General features: G+C 45.1%; 2 protein-coding genes across 11 annotated transcripts in view; one reads left to right on the forward strand and one right to left on the reverse strand.

The window, feature by feature from the left end:
• The window catches only part of TCF7 (transcription factor 7), a 65,328-nt gene extending 61,858 nt beyond the window's left edge, over nucleotides 1-3,470 (forward strand). For 3 of the 7 annotated variants that reach the window (XM_071759303.1, XM_071759305.1, XM_071759304.1), the window contains one exon: nucleotides 2,804-3,470. In XM_071759303.1, the coding sequence (XP_071615404.1) occupies nucleotides 2,804-2,883 (80 nt within the window). In that variant the 3' untranslated portion in view covers nucleotides 2,884-3,470. The remainder of the gene's footprint in view (nucleotides 1-2,803) is intronic. The other 4 variants (XM_071759299.1, XM_071759300.1, XM_071759301.1 and 1 more) reach the window with 3 other exon arrangements.
• Nucleotides 3,471-7,549: 4,079 nt separating this feature from the next.
• On the reverse strand, nucleotides 7,550-16,373 carry SKP1 (S-phase kinase associated protein 1). 4 transcript variants are annotated; one of them, XM_071759312.1, is made up of 6 exons: nucleotides 15,820-16,373; nucleotides 12,854-12,950; nucleotides 11,141-11,214; nucleotides 9,899-10,042; nucleotides 9,105-9,245; nucleotides 7,550-8,811 (listed from the first exon to the last, which is right to left on the reverse strand). In XM_071759312.1, the coding sequence occupies exons 2-6, from the start codon at nucleotides 12,948-12,950 to the stop codon at nucleotides 8,776-8,778; spliced, it is 492 nt and encodes a 163-aa protein (XP_071615413.1). In that variant the 5' UTR covers nucleotides 15,820-16,373; the 3' UTR covers nucleotides 7,550-8,775. The 4 variants fall into 4 exon arrangements, with proteins under 4 accessions (XP_071615413.1, XP_071615411.1, XP_071615414.1 ...); XM_071759310.1 differs by lacking the exon at nucleotides 15,820-16,373 and adding an exon at nucleotides 15,613-15,753; XM_071759313.1 differs by lacking the exon at nucleotides 15,820-16,373 and adding an exon at nucleotides 15,558-15,576.
• Between the last annotated feature and the right edge of the window lie 1,239 nt (nucleotides 16,374-17,612).

The raw sequence follows: 17,612 nt of genomic DNA on the forward strand, positions 1-17,612 counted from the left end.
TTATACTGGGGCTGACCATTTAATTCAAGATCCAGATCTTCTTGATCTTGAAGTTTTGCAGCACCCACCATGGATGGGATGGGAGAACTTCAGGCAGCAAGACTGAGTCTCCTATGCCTCAGGCAGTAAACATTGCTGGGTGCTGTCAGGTTTTAACTGATTAAGAAACTGGACAGAGCACCTCTTAATATCTCAATAATACTCCAGAGAGGAACTTCTGTGGGCCCATCACTCCCACAGCAATGCCATGGCAGCACAGGGCATGACTCCAGGTTGTCAGGCAGTTCCTGCCACTTCCCTCTGCCTTTGTTTGAGCTTTCTTAATTCAGCTTCTCCTCTGCACTGCTTCCCCATTAACCCAGGCTGCTGGAGTGCTCCAAGACCTCAGCATGCTTTGATTTTCCACCCTTTGCCTCAAACCTTGGGTAGCTGCAGCCCTCCCACATCTCCTTGTACAGCAGCTCCAGGGCTCTGCTCCTACATGCCCTGGTCACCTGTAACTTCCACCTGAGGATTTTCAGAGGTTAACTGCTTCAAACTAGGTGTTCCTGCTCCCGAGCTTTCCCCCTCCTCACCCTGAGCAAACTGCTCCAGGGTGCTGGAGTTCCTAAAGGGGAGGGATAAATCCCTTCAGCTGTGTAGTAGCCACATCAACCTTAGCCCACAAACCAGTTAATTACCAGCAATCTGCAGGATCAGATCTGCTTCCCCCCCCTTCCCCCCGTTACTTTAAATAAAATCAGTGAAGCAATGGCTGGGTTGCTCTCCTCACCAGCAACTCATTGCAGCTCCACATCCTGCAGCTACTCCGTGGGAAACACAGCTTCTGCTCAGGGAAATTACAGGGAAACACAACCTCCCAGCTCAACACTCCATTCAGCAGGGCTGTCGGGTTTGGTATCGCAGTAATTGGGTCAGCCCGGCTTAACGCTGACACTGACAGCTGTAATAGCACTGCTCTTGTTCACATCCAGTGCAAAGTCATGTTTAATACTGGGCTAGTTAATACATATTCTAACACTGTTTAGTTTTCATTAGTAAGATCAAAGAAAGGTGTGTGCCCGCATTAGTGAGTTCTCCATTTGATGTTTCCCTCAAATGAGCCAGCCAAGGCAGGGAGCAGGTAGGAGGAAAATGTTCTTTTTTAGCTGTTCTAGCTGCAAAGTCATTAATACCATCTCCAGCAGAGGACGTGTTCCCTCACTACTATTGAGGTGACATGTGACATCTTGAGAGCTCTCTCTCTTTTTTTTTTTTTTTTTTTTTAAATATATTGAGATGCTGGAGGGAGGACCCATAGCAGGTGAGGTGAGGGGATCCAGCCCGTGGAGAGAAGGAAAACCAGCTCAACACAGAGTATGTAAAGATGAGACAGGGTGAGGGAGTGACTCTGGATAGCCAGGAGTGGTTAAACTCATCTGGGTGTAGGAGACAACAACTGGAACTCAGGGTAAATATTTCCATTTTCAATCCTAAACAGCAGAATTGCCAAGGGATAGGGAGGAATCGTGCCAAAATCAGTGAGAGCAAGAACAATACAAGATCCATGTAGTGGGGAACCTGAGTATCTTTTCCAGGGGTCCCTGGTCCCCAGAGGCTGCTGTCTCCTGGACCTTGGTCCTTCCTGAAGGAAGACTCAAAAGGCTCAGGACAGATAACCAAAGCAAGACCTCAGCCAGCCTTGGTCTGCATCTTCCTCCAGCCAATGCCAGGCCATTTCTTCTCTGTTCCTGAATCTGTTTGAGAACTTTTCCCATCAGCTGTGTCACCAAGTCAGGAATTAATGTGAGGTATTTTGAGATGTAGAGGTGGCTGCAGAGGTTTTTGCTGCAGAAAGAAAAACCAAGTAGATTATATCTAATGCACAAGTTCAAGGAAAGTGCTAGGAAATGGGCCACAAGACTTTTTTTGGTGACCTTACCATCTTGGGGCTAACTTGCATTGCCTGAGGAGAGAAGCCAGAAGTGGCACAGAGGGCAGTGTCCTCACCCTGGCCATGCCATCTGCCTTGCCCTGTGTTGTGGCCCCAAGCTGTGACATGCTGGCCATCCTGTCCTGTACAACACACACATTTTATCCTGGACATTTTATCCTGGAACTTGGTGCATTTGCCCCACTCATTCCCCTGGAGTGGAGAAGCCTGGAGGGCTGGTTAGTGCTGGGCTGGTGAGAAATGGCTTCTTTTATTTGCATTTTAGCATTAGTTTTATTATTGGTTTTATTGTCAGTGCTTTAATTTTTATTATTATTTTAAATTTTCCTTTTTTTTTTTTTTTTTTTTTTTTTTTAAGGGCTTATTATTACGATTTTTATTCTTGCTTTTATGACATCCCCTCCATCTCATTTTGTGGGCGAAGCTTTTCCCTTTCAATTCAGCAGTGGCAAGGAGACCGGGTTTCCAATCCCGGCTTTCATCTCTGGTGCCCGGTCCCGGTTCTAGGTCCCGGTCCCGGTCCTGATCCCTCTGTGGGGCCGCGGAGCAGCCGCGGGACGCGCGGCGGGGCCGCTGTTTTGGCGCCTCCTGGCGGCCGCGCCGTGGAGCTGCAGCCACCTCGGGCCCTTCGCTCACCTCGGGCCCTTCGCTCACCTCGGGCCCTTCGCTCACCTCGGGCCCTTCGCTCACCTCAGCCCCGGTCCCGTCACAGCCCCCCCCGCAATGGAGACCGAACCCCGGCCGGGTTGAAGGCAGCGTCCGGCCGAGGGTGGCGGTGACCCGGGCTGCGCAGCCCTGAGTTTTCGCCGAGCGCTGTGTGACGGTGATGCTCAGCCTTTATTCACAGGTAACTCTCTCCACTGTTCTTAGGAGGAAAAAGAAGTGCATTCGGTACTTACAAGGAGAAGGACGCTGTGCCAGCCCAGTTTCTTCCGATGGAAGTGCTATAGACTCCCCTCCCTCTCCTCTGGACGCACTCCAATGCATCTCCTCTGCTTTTCCTTCAGACAAGCTCGCAGCCCCCGCTGACTCCGCACACAGAGAACCGCCCGACCCCTTCCCCGTCTCCGCTCACCTCCAAACCGCCACCTGCTCCTCCTCCAGACTGACCACCCGCTCCTCTCCTGCGCCCACAGAGTCCCCAGCGTACAGCCTGGCCTCCTCGGGGACATAGTCCCAGCTTCACCACCGCGGTGGCCGGGACACTGGGCACTTGGCTCTCTCTCTCTCTCTCTCTCTCCCAACTGGTTTCGCTGCCCGGTGAACAGGACCAAAGGCCCTGCCCAAAATTCCCCATCTCGCTGTAAAACGTGCAAAGTTAGGCAACAGGATGGCATAAAGATGCTGGAAAACTTATTTGGGGTTGATTTTTTGGGGGGTTTGTTTGGGTTTTTTTTTTAAAGGGAGGGTGGGGGTTAAAGATAGAAAAACAATTTCAAAACAGAACAAAAAGTAAAAAAAAAAAAAAAAAAAAAAAAAATTAATTGCCAAAACTTAAAGTGCTGATGAGTAAACAAGCCTTTTGTCCCTGCCCTGTGCTGCTTTTTTTTGTTTGGGGTTTTTTGGGGTTTGTTTTTGGTTTTTTACTGCATTCTCTTCAAGTCTGGCAGACAGCAGAGATGAACTCCCCAGCTTGCTGCAGTAGATGGTAGGTGCCCAACACTGGCTTCCCCTCCCTGCCCTCCCAGCTGCTTTTAAAGCACAGTCATTCACCTGCAGATCCCACGTAGCCATTACACCATGGAGCTGGAAAAGCTGGAATAGGAACCTTGTTTTTTTTAAAGAAAAAAAAAGCCCTTATTGTGTGATAATTAAATATAGCAGCTTTAGCTTTCTGATCTAACTGGGTGAGAGAAATGAAATATTTAAACTGAGGTGATTTTTTTCCCAACTTGTTTGAGAACAGGAAGCTGTTGTTCACAGGTAACAGGACTGTGCAGACAGGAGCCATTCCCAGTGTACAGCATGGCAGAGGAGAAGGGAGCACTCACTGGACAGTGAAAGGAGCTTGGACTGGCTGCTGAAAGGTCAATTCCTCAGTGTAGGATTTCCCTTGCTGTTAGAAATTGTCCATGGGCAGAGATCTCCCCAGCAGACTGATCCCAGGCTGTCCCAACTTTGCCAGCTCTGTGCAGGGCCAGGGCAGGCTGGCAGGAGCAGGACACAAACCTGCTCTGTGCTTCAGGCATCATCCCTGGGTATGTCCCCTCAGCAAGATCAGAACCCTTTTGTTCATCATTTGGTGTTAAAACAACTTATTCTGGCTTTTTCTAAAAGATCTTCCCTCCACCTCCATGATGATGCCAAATGTTTTTGTATTCTCTCCAGCTTCAAAGCATTTACCAGTTCCTGGTATTTTTATTTATATTTTGAACTTGATAAACTAGCAACCACTCTGGACAGGTTGTGATCTCCCTGAACTGATGTAAATCCCAAATTAAGCCAAGTTCTTGATTTACTTCAGGTCACAGACTTCTCACAGAGAACACAACCTAGTTCAGCACTGATTTTTTTCTGCTTCTAACAGATCCTACACTGCTGAAGAGAAAAACTAACACCACACAGAGGGAGAGGGGGGGTGTCTATTTTTTCTACTTTACAGAATAGGCTTTAGAGTACTGAATACAAATTATGTAGTAATATTATTATAGAACTGCAAGAAATTTAAGATGACCTTTAAAATGTACAAAATATTTTTATATTTTTTTTCTTAATGCAAAAACACAAACCCTAATTTTTTACATGGGACTAAACTTTTTAAGCAAGTTTATGCCTCTGAGATTGAAAATTAAAAAAAAAAAAAATTAGTCTGTAGAGCAGCTTTGGGTTTATTCCCTTTATTTAGGTACTTTTGCTTATAGTAGTGTAGGTTTTTTTAATTCCAGTTTTAGTTTAGAAGACCCAAACTTAACTGCTTTATTCCTCTCCTGTATAAATGTAACTTCAGAAGCACTGAAAGCAAGCTGCGTGCACAAACCTGAAGTCTGAAAAAAATCATTTTAAAGTCTGAAAAAAACATTTTAATCCTTAGAGAAGGAGCACTACCTGAACTGACTGCCAGCTGTACACTTAGCCACGTACTTGCTGCACTCAGAGGGTTAATGATACAGCACTAGACCAAAATGCAATCTTAAATTAATTGCAGAATGCAATTAAAATGCAATTTTAAATTACTTTATCAAGAAGAGACAACAGCATTCTCTGGTCCTGAGCAGAGGAACTCAGCAGACTCTTCCCTGCTCTGACACAGTCTCTTTATTACTTAATTAAAAAAAAACAAATAAAAATTGCTTGCAAATAACAGCTTTGTCTCAGATTTCTCATGCTGAGACCCTCTGAGGTGCTGGAGAAGTGTCAGCTGCTGTAAATGCCACAGGTGACAATCACTTGGCAGAACCCAACACCTGACCCATGTTTTAGGGCTGGATGAAGCAGGGAACTTCACAGCAAAGGCAAATAGAAAAGAACAAGCAGATGTGTCTAAATAATTCTAGGGGAAAGTCCTGAGCAGTTCTGAACCATAAATCCCAGCTGAAGATCAGGCAGTGCCAGCACCCCCAGAGCACTCACTCATTCCAGAGCTCATCAGGACTGTCACCCACTTGATTTCAAGGCCACTTTGTCCCCACTGTGGTACTGCCATGGTTCAGGGCCCATCTGTATCCCAGCCTCCTCTCTCTCACCTTTAGTCCATCCAAGTTCTGCAAAATCTCCTTAGGAAGCCTCCTGCCCCTCTCCAGGAGCTTCCACCTGGGATACAACCCAGGAGTCTCCACAACCATGGAGCTGGAGCAGTTCCACCAGTGGTGTTCAGCACACACAGGTTTAGGGCCAGACCTCACCCTCTGCTTCCAGCTACCACAGTATCAGCTCCAAACACCCACCCTGTACAACCTCCCAGTCAGTTTACACTGGGGAACTGACCAGTTTAGAGTGGTGGAACAGAGAAAATTTCAACTGCTTTTTTTTTTTTCCCCCCAAAACACACAAGATAGACTTTTTATCTACCCATTCCCAAGACAAAACAGTGCACGTTACATGCCCCACAGCTGATTAACTAATGCCAAAACAAAGTTACTTTTATTAATACCAAAAAAAAAAAAGAAAAAGTGTCTTTAGAAATGCTGTATGAAGTGTTACTATTTTGTGTCAATACTTTTTTAATAGAAGGAAAACTTTGCCCTAAAGTTTTTATTGCAACAAGAATTATTTTTTTGTTTTTTAGTTCTTTTACAGCAATTTCAACTCTTCCTGAAAATAGCAGATTTGAATTCCTGAAATCAGTTTGAATGTAGAAGTCATGGAAGTGCCACTTCATTAAGCCAAGTAAAACCACTGTATGTATGTAGCAGGGATAAATATTTTGCAGCTGTACTTTCATTTGTCCAATGACTATCCATCACTTGTTGTAATTTTTTACTTCATTGAGTTTGTATTTTTTGGCTTTTATGTTCAAAATATGTTTATAGCTTTATAAATAAAGTAACTGCCAGACTGGCTATTCAGAATAGGCCACTGGAAGTTATAATCCTATCAAACTGTCAAATAACTATTTCTAAGGATCCAAGGATTTTTTTTTTTCTCCTTTCTTCAGCACTGGTATGTATAAATAGTTTTTAGAATAATTTCCATTAGTCTTCAGTGGGTAAGACTGAAAGAGTAAACCAAGACTGAGGGGAAAAAAAAAAAAAAAATCACATTACAGTCACTCCTGCTGCTTTGCCTCCCTTGCTCCCACACTGAAGCACTTCAGCCACTGCACCAGCATCACCACCACCCCAGCAGGACCCTGGAGCTCCAGCAGCAACTCCACCAAGGGTTCTGTTTTAGACAAGCTGCAATTATTAATTAGCAGGTCTGCCCACAGGGGCACAGCTGTGTTTTACCCAAGTATGGCAAAGAAAAAACAAGGTAATGAGGAAGACAAAGCAGTGTCTGTGTCTCTTCCTCCTGGTACAGCAGCACGAGGCAAGGTGTGAGGCTGGGGCTGCTCACACACAGATCCCAGTCCAGTCACAAGCACCTGAAGGAATTTAGAGGCTCCTTCCACTGAACACAACTCCAGCACAGGCTTTTCATTAGCAACACGGCATTCCCGGGGTGAATTAGTGCATTCTGGAACATTAACTTCACACACTGATTCACTGTAACAATCCAGGAGCAGACGAATATTCAACTACAAATCCAGGCACAGAAAGAATTGCCACCAGGTTTTCTCCAGCAGCACTTTTAAACTGAGGTGTATTGCCTGCAGTATCACAACGTGCCCAGCAGCCTCAGGAACAAACAGATGTGAGCAGCAGCTGCACCCAAAGCATGGGTCTGAGTGCTGCTTTAGAGCCAGGCATCAATGCTCTGTCTGTGCTTTCATTCATCATTGCAGCACAGATAACCTAAAAAGCTGGTAAACCATAAAAAAATACATCCACCTGGCTTACTTGCTAGTTAACTCCTGACTTGGTTACCCACTGTGCCCAACTAGTGACTTGATTAATCATTTCACAAAATCCTTACATCTATCTTATTTCAATTACCCCACTGGCTCAGGGCTACTGGTGGTACACTGAGTAGTGACAGCAAGATCTAGTTTCAAATAACTAGAACCATTTGCAAACAAAAGTTTAAAAGCCCTTTATTAATTCAGAATTGAAACACTGATATTTAAAGTGAGATAAGTATGTTTATTAAGGTTCATTCTACTCTAAGGTTTATACAGAGAATGGAATGCAATACAAGCTAAGAGCACACCTCAAAGATCTACCACACCACCATCCCCTACTCCCTATAAGGGAACTGTAACAAAACAAAACAAAAACAAATTAAAATAAAAATCAGAAAACCAGTTACTTTTTAACTAGTTGCAAGTGGCTTTGTCCAAAGTTAAGCTTGAAATTGCATTAGCTTTGTATGCAATAATTAAGTCTCTACAAGCTGAAATATCACATACAGAGGCATGAGATTTCCTGTGGACACACGAAACCATGTTTTAAAGAGCTACAGCACAAGGGTTGATTAAAATTGCCTAAAAACAAGCCACTAATGGCATGCACAGGTCAAAAATATTAACTTTGGTAATGTCAGTCATTTTTGGTCAAATCTGGATTCCACTCTGAGCAGTAGCATGTATAAAAACACACACCCAGCCTGTGCATAAAGCAAAACACTCTTGCTACCAGCTAGAGGCAGGTCTTCAAGACATGGTTGAAATATCTGACTTGAACTGTCAGATGTTAGCTTTAGATGACATCTTTCACTAGTCTAGAAGGAAAGACTAACAGGACAAGAAAGTGGTCAAAAATGGTTGGGTTTTTTTTTTAATGCAGGACAAGAACCATCTTGAAAGTTAGATAGCTTTAATTAGCACTAATTTCCCCTACAATATTTTTTGAAAGAAATTTGTTTTACTTCACCCAGTTCCCCAAGACACATTCGAGTCTTTCTTGCTGAAGCTATCAATACCCTGTAAATACAAGTATTTTGTTCTTCTTGAAGTCAGAGGTGGGTTTATTTACAATGGAGTCAATCCTTAGCACTGTAACTGGACTCAAACAGTTCAGAAGTGAAATGGAAGTGATAACCTTAAGTGCTACTTCCCATAAAGAATCCACACTTAGTTCAGTTTTATTCGTTGCAGAGTAAAAGTAAAAAGACATCCAATTACGCTAAAAACTCAAAAGATTTAAATTTGTACTCAAAAAACCACTACACATGCAAAGGGAACAGTATCCTGCTAACACAACTTCATTTGCTGCTGCATTTGTCTAATATTAACAATTATGAACAGAGCAGTGCAACTAGTATTTGGAACAATCCTTACAGTGTTGAGTGTCAGGCACGATACTTCATTTCTCTTCACACCACTGGTTCTCTTTACGTACCTGAAAGAACATTTTTCACTATTAATATATTGCCTGAACTTCTAGAAACTTGCTGTGAATTCTGGGGTTTACTGCCTGCTGGAAGGGACAAAGTTGGAAGCAAATATAATTTATCATGCAGGAGCTGTAGATAGAAAAAAAAGTTTTCCACCAGTAGCAACCCAATTATAAGGAGCTGATGCATTAGTTTACATTTACTGCTAACTAATCAGTTGCATCACACACTGAATTCTGAAGCACCACACAAGAATTAAGCATAAAACCAGCTAAATTATAATTACACAGATAAGTACCTGTGCTTCTTCCTCCTCGGTGAAGTCATTCTTAATATTGAATGTTTTGCGAATTTCTTCTGGAGTTTTCCCCTTGATCATGTTTGCAACTGTCTTGCATGTGACATCAAGCAAACCTTTGATGTCCAAGTAATTTGCAGCCTGTAGAAAAGTTTCCAAATTGAAAAACTCTGTATCAATGTTTTGCCACTGTAGATGCCCTCCCAAAGTTATGCTTACACTGGAATTGTAGAACACTGTAACTGCAAATAGATCATCTCCACTTCCAGACACCTCCAGCTAGAACCTTGAAGTAACAAAAAACTTGCTTGTCAAACAGGAAGGAAAGTGATTTGTACCCTGAAAGACACCTCTTGGCTCCTCCTTTTCCAAAGGGTTTCAGAAGCCTGCAAGCATTTGAGATACTCAGTGCTGAAATGCTGTCAACTGGCTAAGAGAAGCCACGCTGGCCCACAGGACCACATTTCCAAAGCCAAAGCTAGAATTTCCTTTGGATGCACATCTCCAGAACTCCATCTCTAGGAAGAAACCCTCAACTAAGACAGAAAAGCCCCAGTACAGACAGGGCCCCATATTCAGAAAAGCCCTTTAATTCATAAATGAGCAAGTACAGATGAATGCCCAGCAGGAGGCTATCAGGCATCCTAACATCCTCAACTATTTTAGCCTGTAGAGGTTGCCAGAATTACTTGTCCACCCCACATCCCCCCATGAAAAAGTTCCTCAGGAAGCACAAAACCTTTGTCAAGTACACAAAGGCTCCACGGGCCCTTACACCTCTTGAACATACTTACCAGGATAAGTTCAAAAAGTGTTCCTTGGTCTACTTTCAGAAACTCCTGATCCCACACAGGGATGTCATCTGTTCTTTTTTCTTTGTTCTCATCATCCTCAGGAGGAGGTGGATCATCCTTGTGATGGGTGCACCACTGAATCACCTAATTATGGTTTGGATATTAAAGTGTTATCCAGGGGATTCTCCCAGTAGGCCCCAACCATAACTTCAGCTTAGAACTGTACATTTCTCTAGATTAATATTCAAATCCTGTATGAACATGCTCCACTAGCCAACGTTTTAATTTCAGAACAACTAATCCCCCATTCCTGAACTGCAGCAGCCTTCAAGAATCCCATCTGAGACAGCAGCTAATTACTCACAATCTTAAAAGCCAGCTGCTGGTGTTATAAAGTTATTCAACCCTGTGCTAACACACCTAAGAGCACACAAAGGAAACCTAACCCTCATTTTGCACTGTTCAATCTGTTTGCAGAAACATAATTCTTATTAAGCAGAATACACAGGGAAAGAGTGTCAAGTTGTAATAGCTACCAGCAGGACGTGTTTGCCACAGTACAAAGTTCACCTGGCAAAAGTTTCATGTTCCCAACTTTTTTTTTTTAACAGCACCATCTGATCACCCAATTAAAGGAGTAGGAAGCTACGGCAAGTAAAATCCTGTTGTGTTTTCCAGCCCAAGAGACTTCCCAGGTTTGAAGTTACTTCTGTGTATGTCCACTAGGAAATAATTCCTAACCCTGTATTTACCCCCAAACAATCCAGTGTTTATTTTAGCACAAGACTTCAGAGCAAAAAGCATCATAGACAGTATCACACTTTTTTGCTTTGTTCACCTGACCTAACAACAATCAGGGTTATTTAATTTAGTACCACCAAATGTGCAGAGTATCTCTCAAGTAACTGCCAGTTCCTCTCACCACTGCTTGTTCCTTAATCCTAACATTTAGATCTCATGACCTCTGTTCACAGAATCCAATTAAAACCAGTGCTTTAATACCAGAAAATACTCATGTGCACAGATGTCCCCTGCTTCAGCACCCCAGGAAGTCTGCCTGGCCTTGATCTGCCTGCCCAGGGTCTCAGATACCCCTACGTGCCCTAAGTGCTCATGCACTTCAGATTGGTTAAGCTTGCAGCCAGCACATGAAAAGTATTTTTAATAGCTTTTAATATCCAACTCCAACATGAACTCCACAGCTCATTACTGCCATTCAACACTGCCCCTTCAGCATCTTACCTTTTTTAAGATAGCTGCATTAACATTTGGAAGAGGGACTGGGTCATCATCACCTTCATCATCCATTCCCAAATCTAAAAATTGAAAGATGACAAAGCAATTGGCAGACAAAATCCTTTACTCTTCTCTGAACTGGGCTGCTTCACCATTTCTCCACTATTTTAACACCACTGAGGCTGAATGGATTGGTAGCAAAGGACCTCTAACTGGTGGAGACAGAAGCTTTTGGAAAGTCTTGTTATCAAACTAGGTTACACCAACTTCAGATCTGCTGTGCTAAGTAGAGAGTGTTTTGCACTTCTGTACTGAGGCAAGTCAACTGCTATAATCATTAGTGGGATATTAATTAGAACTACTTTTGGTCTGGAATAACTTCATCCATTCAGAAGCTAAAATATTGACATTAAAGGATACTATGTATGTCACCAGTTAATGGAAACCTCAAATGCTTATTTTGAACATGGCAGCAGAGGAAGACATCACCAGTCCAGAACTGCTGGTATGAGGAAATAACTGAAGCAGCACCTGACATTCAGTCAGCTCTGCTCACTTTGCCCCCAGCCACCTCCCAAGCAGCAGTTTCATCTCTTATCAGAAAATGTTACTTTATCAGAAGTCTCCTGCTGCTGGACATGACCCTGCCTTCCATCTTCCACCTGCAGCACCCCACACACACAGAGTTTATCACCTGAGGCTGACCCAGCTGTACTGCAAACAGGTTTCACCTGTGCCAGGAGACTGCTTCTCACCAGGTAAGAGGCTCCTATGTGGTGCCTTAACTATGGGTAACCTCCCTCTCCCCAGCACCTGTGTGGCATTGAACACCCTCAGTGACACAGTTTCTGAATGAGGAAACAGAAGAATTGTGCTCCCTAATATATTCCAACTATCACTGTCTCCAGGTCATGTTGTGTGTCATGTCCAACAGCAGCTTATTAACAGAACAAAAGTGTCCAATGGTTGGAGTATTTCAACCTTTTTTTCAATTGTTATCCATCAGGTGTCACAACCAAAGATTTCTACACAACAATATCATTTGAACTACACCCACAGAAAGACTTTCTTTTTTCCAATTCATGAATGCACCCAAAAACTGGAGAAAACCACCAGTAAACAATGAGGATTTGCACTGGAGGGATTAGACACAGCCTGCTCTCTCTATCCTGGCCATCTGGCAGATTTCCCCTCCCCCACCACGAGTTCTTTTGTTTCAAATTTGTGTCAGCAGCAGATCGGCAGGATTTATCCCAAATAATTTAACTGCAGCCATAAGCTTACAATACAGGTTTCACTTCAGCTCTTCCATCACTGCCTCAGTTTACAAACTCCCACCTCATTTAAAAGCTATTTACATCACAAGATTGGTTTATATGATTAAATAAAAAAATTTTTAACATGATTGGATGTTCTGGCCGTTTAACTTTTACAGAACTGGACAGGCTGTAGGCAAGGCAGGGGGGTGCTTTTGATTTGCTAACCTCTTGTAAGTGCTCCAAACAAGAGGTCTGAACTTTTTAGCTTTTTGTCAAAGCACAGCCACCCAAAAGTCCATCTACACCAGCAATTGTTCCAGCTGCTCTGACAGAAAGCACCAAGTTGCTTCACAGGCCTGGGAACTCTTTTTCAGCACAGTACCAGTTCATCTCCTTTGGTCACAATTCCTGTTCCTTTCTGATTTGAATCCCTCTGCCCCTCACAGCTTCACACTCTTACCTTCCAGCATGGTCTTGATAGTCACAGACTGCTTGGCAATTTCAACATCCACTTCAAAGATTTCTCCATCTGAACTCTGCAGTTTAATCGAAGGCATCTACAAGAGAGGGGCAGTTATTTCCACACAATATTCAGCAAATATTACCAGTTTAGCTGACTCAAAGACCAACATTACCCTATACTATTTGTGTTGTTTCTTCTCAACAGCAGAGCCCAGAGACACCTGAAAATATTTTCAGATTCACTTCTTCAATCAACAGCCCTAAATTCATTTATCCTCATGCTTAAGAAACAAGGATTGGTAAAAACAGGTAAGAACTTTTCTTTCTTCATGCATAAAATAGCATTTATTAGTGCTTATATTTTTTAGTGTACCAGAGGTATCTTTCTTTTGAATTAACTACCAACACCACTTCCAAACACTGTCTACAAACACAACTCCCTGCTCCTCACTTTGATTACTCAAATTAAGCCACATCTCAAAAGCAGCTGACAAATTATAATTTCTGGAACAGAATCACAAAACCCAGGTTGGAAGGAACCCTCTAGACAGAGTCTGCTCCAGCCTCCCCTGCCCCAGTCAGTGTATTTTGGATCAAAGGCTTTCCTGCAGAAAAGTGTGTGGTTTTCTGAAGAAATTCAAAAGCAATACACCTACAAGGCAGCCTTGCAGCACCCAATACTACTCTTAGGAAGTAGGAAGTTAGACCAGCACTTTGTTAGTATTAGGAAATAGTAAGATAATTACACATTTCAAACTATTTCAAACTGATAAGACCTGCAACAGGAGCCACAGGCCTCAGAGATGGAACTAGCAGAAAAATAATCCCACTTGCCAATAATGTATCCTCCTGGTTAGCAGCTCAAACCTGGGAGTAACTTGATACAGCAGTGAGTAGGTTACAACTCCAGCCTGGAAGTGTGTACACAGAGGGTGTTTGGGCATCACTGCACATGAACCAACTGACTTGAAGGCCATGACAAACACACCACACACCTTTTATCACTCAGTTCCCAAGGAACTAGAAGAATTTGTTATTCTAAGTTCCTTTACCACTCAAAATATTTTCTCAGAGCAGACCATTGCAACTGCTTCATTTTTTTCCCCAAGTTACCTACTTAAATACCTCTGGAACATGTACTTGTAACCAAGCACTGTGAAGAGAAGCTTTAGGAAGAGTTTCAAATTAATTTCAATTCATTTTCAAACATTTCCCCCCCCCCACCTAAGCCTAAGAGCCAGGCATGCTGGCTCCTTACAGCAGCACTTGAACCACCAAAATTGAATTAGCTGGGACACTCTCAGCCAACTTTACATTGTCCTTTTCCAAATGTCTCCTGGAGCTCATCAGGAGGGCTGAGCCTGACAGCCCTGTCTCCGTGGAGACCAGCCAGGGCACAGGGCACCTTATTAAGCAGCTCACACCAGCCTGGAATCCTCATTGCTTTAATTTCCATTTGGCAGAGTGAGTAGCTAGTTAATGTTTACACAGCAATGTAACTCTATATGACAGCAATGCTTCTAATTAAGATGTGTGTCCTGCAGGGTCACAGTCACAATTCTTCCAAAGTTATAAATATATATGAATTTTGTTTTGGTGGGTGTGGATTAAAACCCACTTCTGAGCTGGCAGTTTGAACGATGCTCTGGAAAAAAAACCAAAAAAAAAACCAAAAAAATCCCAACATCTAGAGGCAAATTTGAGATTTAATGCATCTGTTTTTGCAGTGAGTGCCTGAGAACATCCAAGAACAAACCCTGCTTCATCATCAGCCTTCCCCTGCTTGTGTCTAGCATTACATAATGCTGCACAAGGGAGCCAGGGATGCTTCCTGAACACATCCCTGCAGGGAACATTTGCATCCAGACCCTTGTTTTACCCAAACCCACTTTGATCAACATCTGCAGGTTCTAGTTGGAGAGGCTGAATCAGGTAAGATGAGCTTAATCTACTGCCTAATCACTGACAACGGGATTGCAACCGAATTTTGTTACGTTTATCAGGCTCCTGGAAGAAAAAAAAAATAAAAATAAGCCATCTTTAGCAGCTGCATACGGCTCTGAAAACAGAGCTCGGATAACAACACCACCAGGTGACTAAGCAGCCCAGTCCCAAAAGGTGTGTTTAGCACAGCTCTGTTGCAACAAAACAGGTTTGGGAGCCACTCAAAAGGCAAACCTGAATTACAAGAGTGATTTGCATGGCTCAGGCTGAAACGCCGAGCTCAGACACATAAAACAGCGCGACCGAGCCACCTCCGTGCCTCCCCCCAGAGCTTTCGCGGGTGGATGCCTCCTCTTTGCCCGCCACCTCTCCGTGTCACCGCTGCAGCCATTTCCCTGCACCTCACCCCTGAGCCCCTCCACCTGCGCTGCCGCTCCAGAGCTCCCGGCGCTACCAAGGGACACCGGGGGTGCCCGGGGAGGCGGGGGCCCAGCTGTGGGGGTGCTCTGAGGCCCGGAGGAGGAGGAGGGGGGGCGGGGCCGCTGCTTTATTTACCAGACCTCGCATACCCCCCTTCCCCATCAGAGAACCCACAGGGCGTTAAGCCCCGGGCTGCCCCAAAAGGCCTCGCACCTCAGCGGCCCTCACAGACCCCCACCGGGTCGCTCCGCCGCCACAGCCGCCCTCCTCCCGCGCCAGGCCGGGCCCACCTCCCCCGGGAGCCAGCCCGGCTCGGCTCCTACCGCTACCTCCAGCACCTCCCCCCGCTCCGAGAAGACACCCCCCCCCCCCCCCAGAGCGTTCAGGCCTCACCGTGAAGCGGCGGCGACCCGGTCGGTACCGACGGGACCTGGCGGCGGCAGCGCTGGGGCCCAACTGCGGCGGCGGCTTTTATATGGCGGGGGGAGGGGGGGGAGGACCCGCCTCCCGCTGCCTCGCAACTGCCGGGCTGCCGGCCGCGAACGCCTGAGTAAAACCAAACGGCGGAGGGTGAAAAAACCCAACACGAGCGATCCTCACCTCCCTTCGCGGGGTGGGCAGGGGGAAAGCGAGGCCGAAACGGGGCGGCGGAAAGCACCGGAGGCCGTCGGGTCTTTCAGGCGGCGGCGAAGGCGCCTCCAGAGGAGCGGAATGGGCGGGGGCGGCGCGCGCGGGCCAACGGTCGCCGCTCCCCTCAGGGGCTGCAGGGGCGGGCGCGGGTGTCCCGGTCCGGCCCAGAGCCCTGATGGAACAACAAATGGGCCCGGCTGTCACCGTCTGTGCTTAGAAACGGTAACCCAGTAACCCCGGGTGGTCACAAAAAGCCCGCGTTGGGTGTTTTTCTACCAGGTTTCACGGAGAGACAGCCCAAGCCCCGGGGGTTGTCGCCACCCTGTCAGGGGAACTTCAAGCCGGGAGCTGGTCAAGGCCGATTCTGTCTGGTGTCATTTGTCATGTAAATACAGTTAAACGGCACCTCCAGCGGCTGCTGAGGCAGCAGAAGACATTTTAACTAAAAAACGACCCGGAAAAAACGGTTAATGTCAAATTGTTAAAACAATAGGTTGGTCTCATCAAGTGGAAACCCATGAGCAACAGCCGGTGTAGGATGCTCAGCAGCTCGTTAGTTACAGCACACCTGAAGATGACTGTGAGCAGCCTAACCCGACCTAGAAGATGAACCTAAATTCAGATTATGATCCAGAGGCCTTCGTGATCCCTTCCAGCCTGAACTGCTGTTCCTGACTGTGAGATGTGCTGCAGTGGAACTTCTGACAGCTGAGAGAGCATCCAAAGAGGCCAGGTGACAAGACAGTAGAGTTTGACACTAACAGAGGTTCCTCAAACATCCTGGGATTAGCAACCAGATAAGCTGTCTCTCCACCATTCATTAGGGTGTCCTTATAAATTTTTATTTATATATCTCTTTTACCTATACAGATGTGTGAAGCCTCCAAACTATGCCCGATGTGGCCTTTAATTGTACCATTAGCACATTTACCTCTCTCTTCCTCAGTCTCTCCCTCTCATACTCCACCGAGAACCACATTGACTGCTCTAAAAAACCAAAACCCAATACTGCCCTTATTTTCCTTACATGTTCCTTTTTTAGCTTCTATTAAAATTCCTTGGTTTGGAGGATCAGACAATGGCAGAAGGTGGTATGTGGAAAAGATATCTGCAAATCCTAAATCCCCTTTTCCTGATGTTGCCAAAGAGCAAGGGTTGTGATTTGGCTTGTGATCAGTGAGCAGAAGCTCTCAGACTGCAAATCAGGCTCAGCAGCAGGGGGATGGGGTTTGCTCTCTGCACAAGACACGTCCAATGACATCAAGGGAGGGGCAGAAAGCAGCACGGATTTGCTTGATCACAATCTCTGCGTGCGTTTTGGTTCAAAGTGGTGCTATTGATGAGCTTTCTACTTTCTAAAGGAGAACATTAAGTCCGTGGTTAAGTTCAGCTGGCGAATTGGAAGTCTGGGAAAGTTCAAACAACAAAAACACCCTACTCCCTCCCCCCCAAAAAAAAACCCCGTGGCAGCTGGCTGTCACAGATAGGCTCTAATCGCGGCCAGGCTGCCTCCCGCTGTGCCCCACATCTCCTACAATGTCCCTGCCCAGCCAGCCCAGATGCTTGCTGTTATCTGTCCTGGAGAAGCAGCTGCTGCAGCGCTGATAGCCCAAGTCCAGCGAGTGAGTCAGTATTAATAACACAAAAGACTCATCCCTTAAAAAAGCTGTGAGGCAAAAAACATGATTTTTTTTTTTTTTCTTTAAGAAAATGGGTGGCCCAGTTTCAATTGTTAGGCAAGCAGGTAATCACTGCAATGAGAA

Source organism: Heliangelus exortis, chromosome 15, assembly GCF_036169615.1.
Source record: "Heliangelus exortis chromosome 15, bHelExo1.hap1, whole genome shotgun sequence".
Taxonomy (NCBI): Eukaryota; Metazoa; Chordata; class Aves; order Apodiformes; family Trochilidae; genus Heliangelus; species Heliangelus exortis.

Excerpts from the sequence above, each read along its gene's own strand:
- SKP1 (XM_071759312.1), bottom strand. The coding sequence starts at position 12,950 with ATGCCTTCGATTAAACTGCAGAGTTCAGATGGAGAAATCTTTGAAGTG. Across the intron at positions 10,043-11,140 it reads ATGCAGCTATCTTAAAAAAG|GTGATTCAGTGGTGCACCCA; the intron begins GTAAGATGCTGA and ends AACCATAATTAG. Across the intron at positions 8,812-9,104 it reads CCGAGGAGGAAGAAGCACAG|GTACGTAAAGAGAACCAGTG; the intron begins GTACTTATCTGT and ends ATGTTCTTTCAG.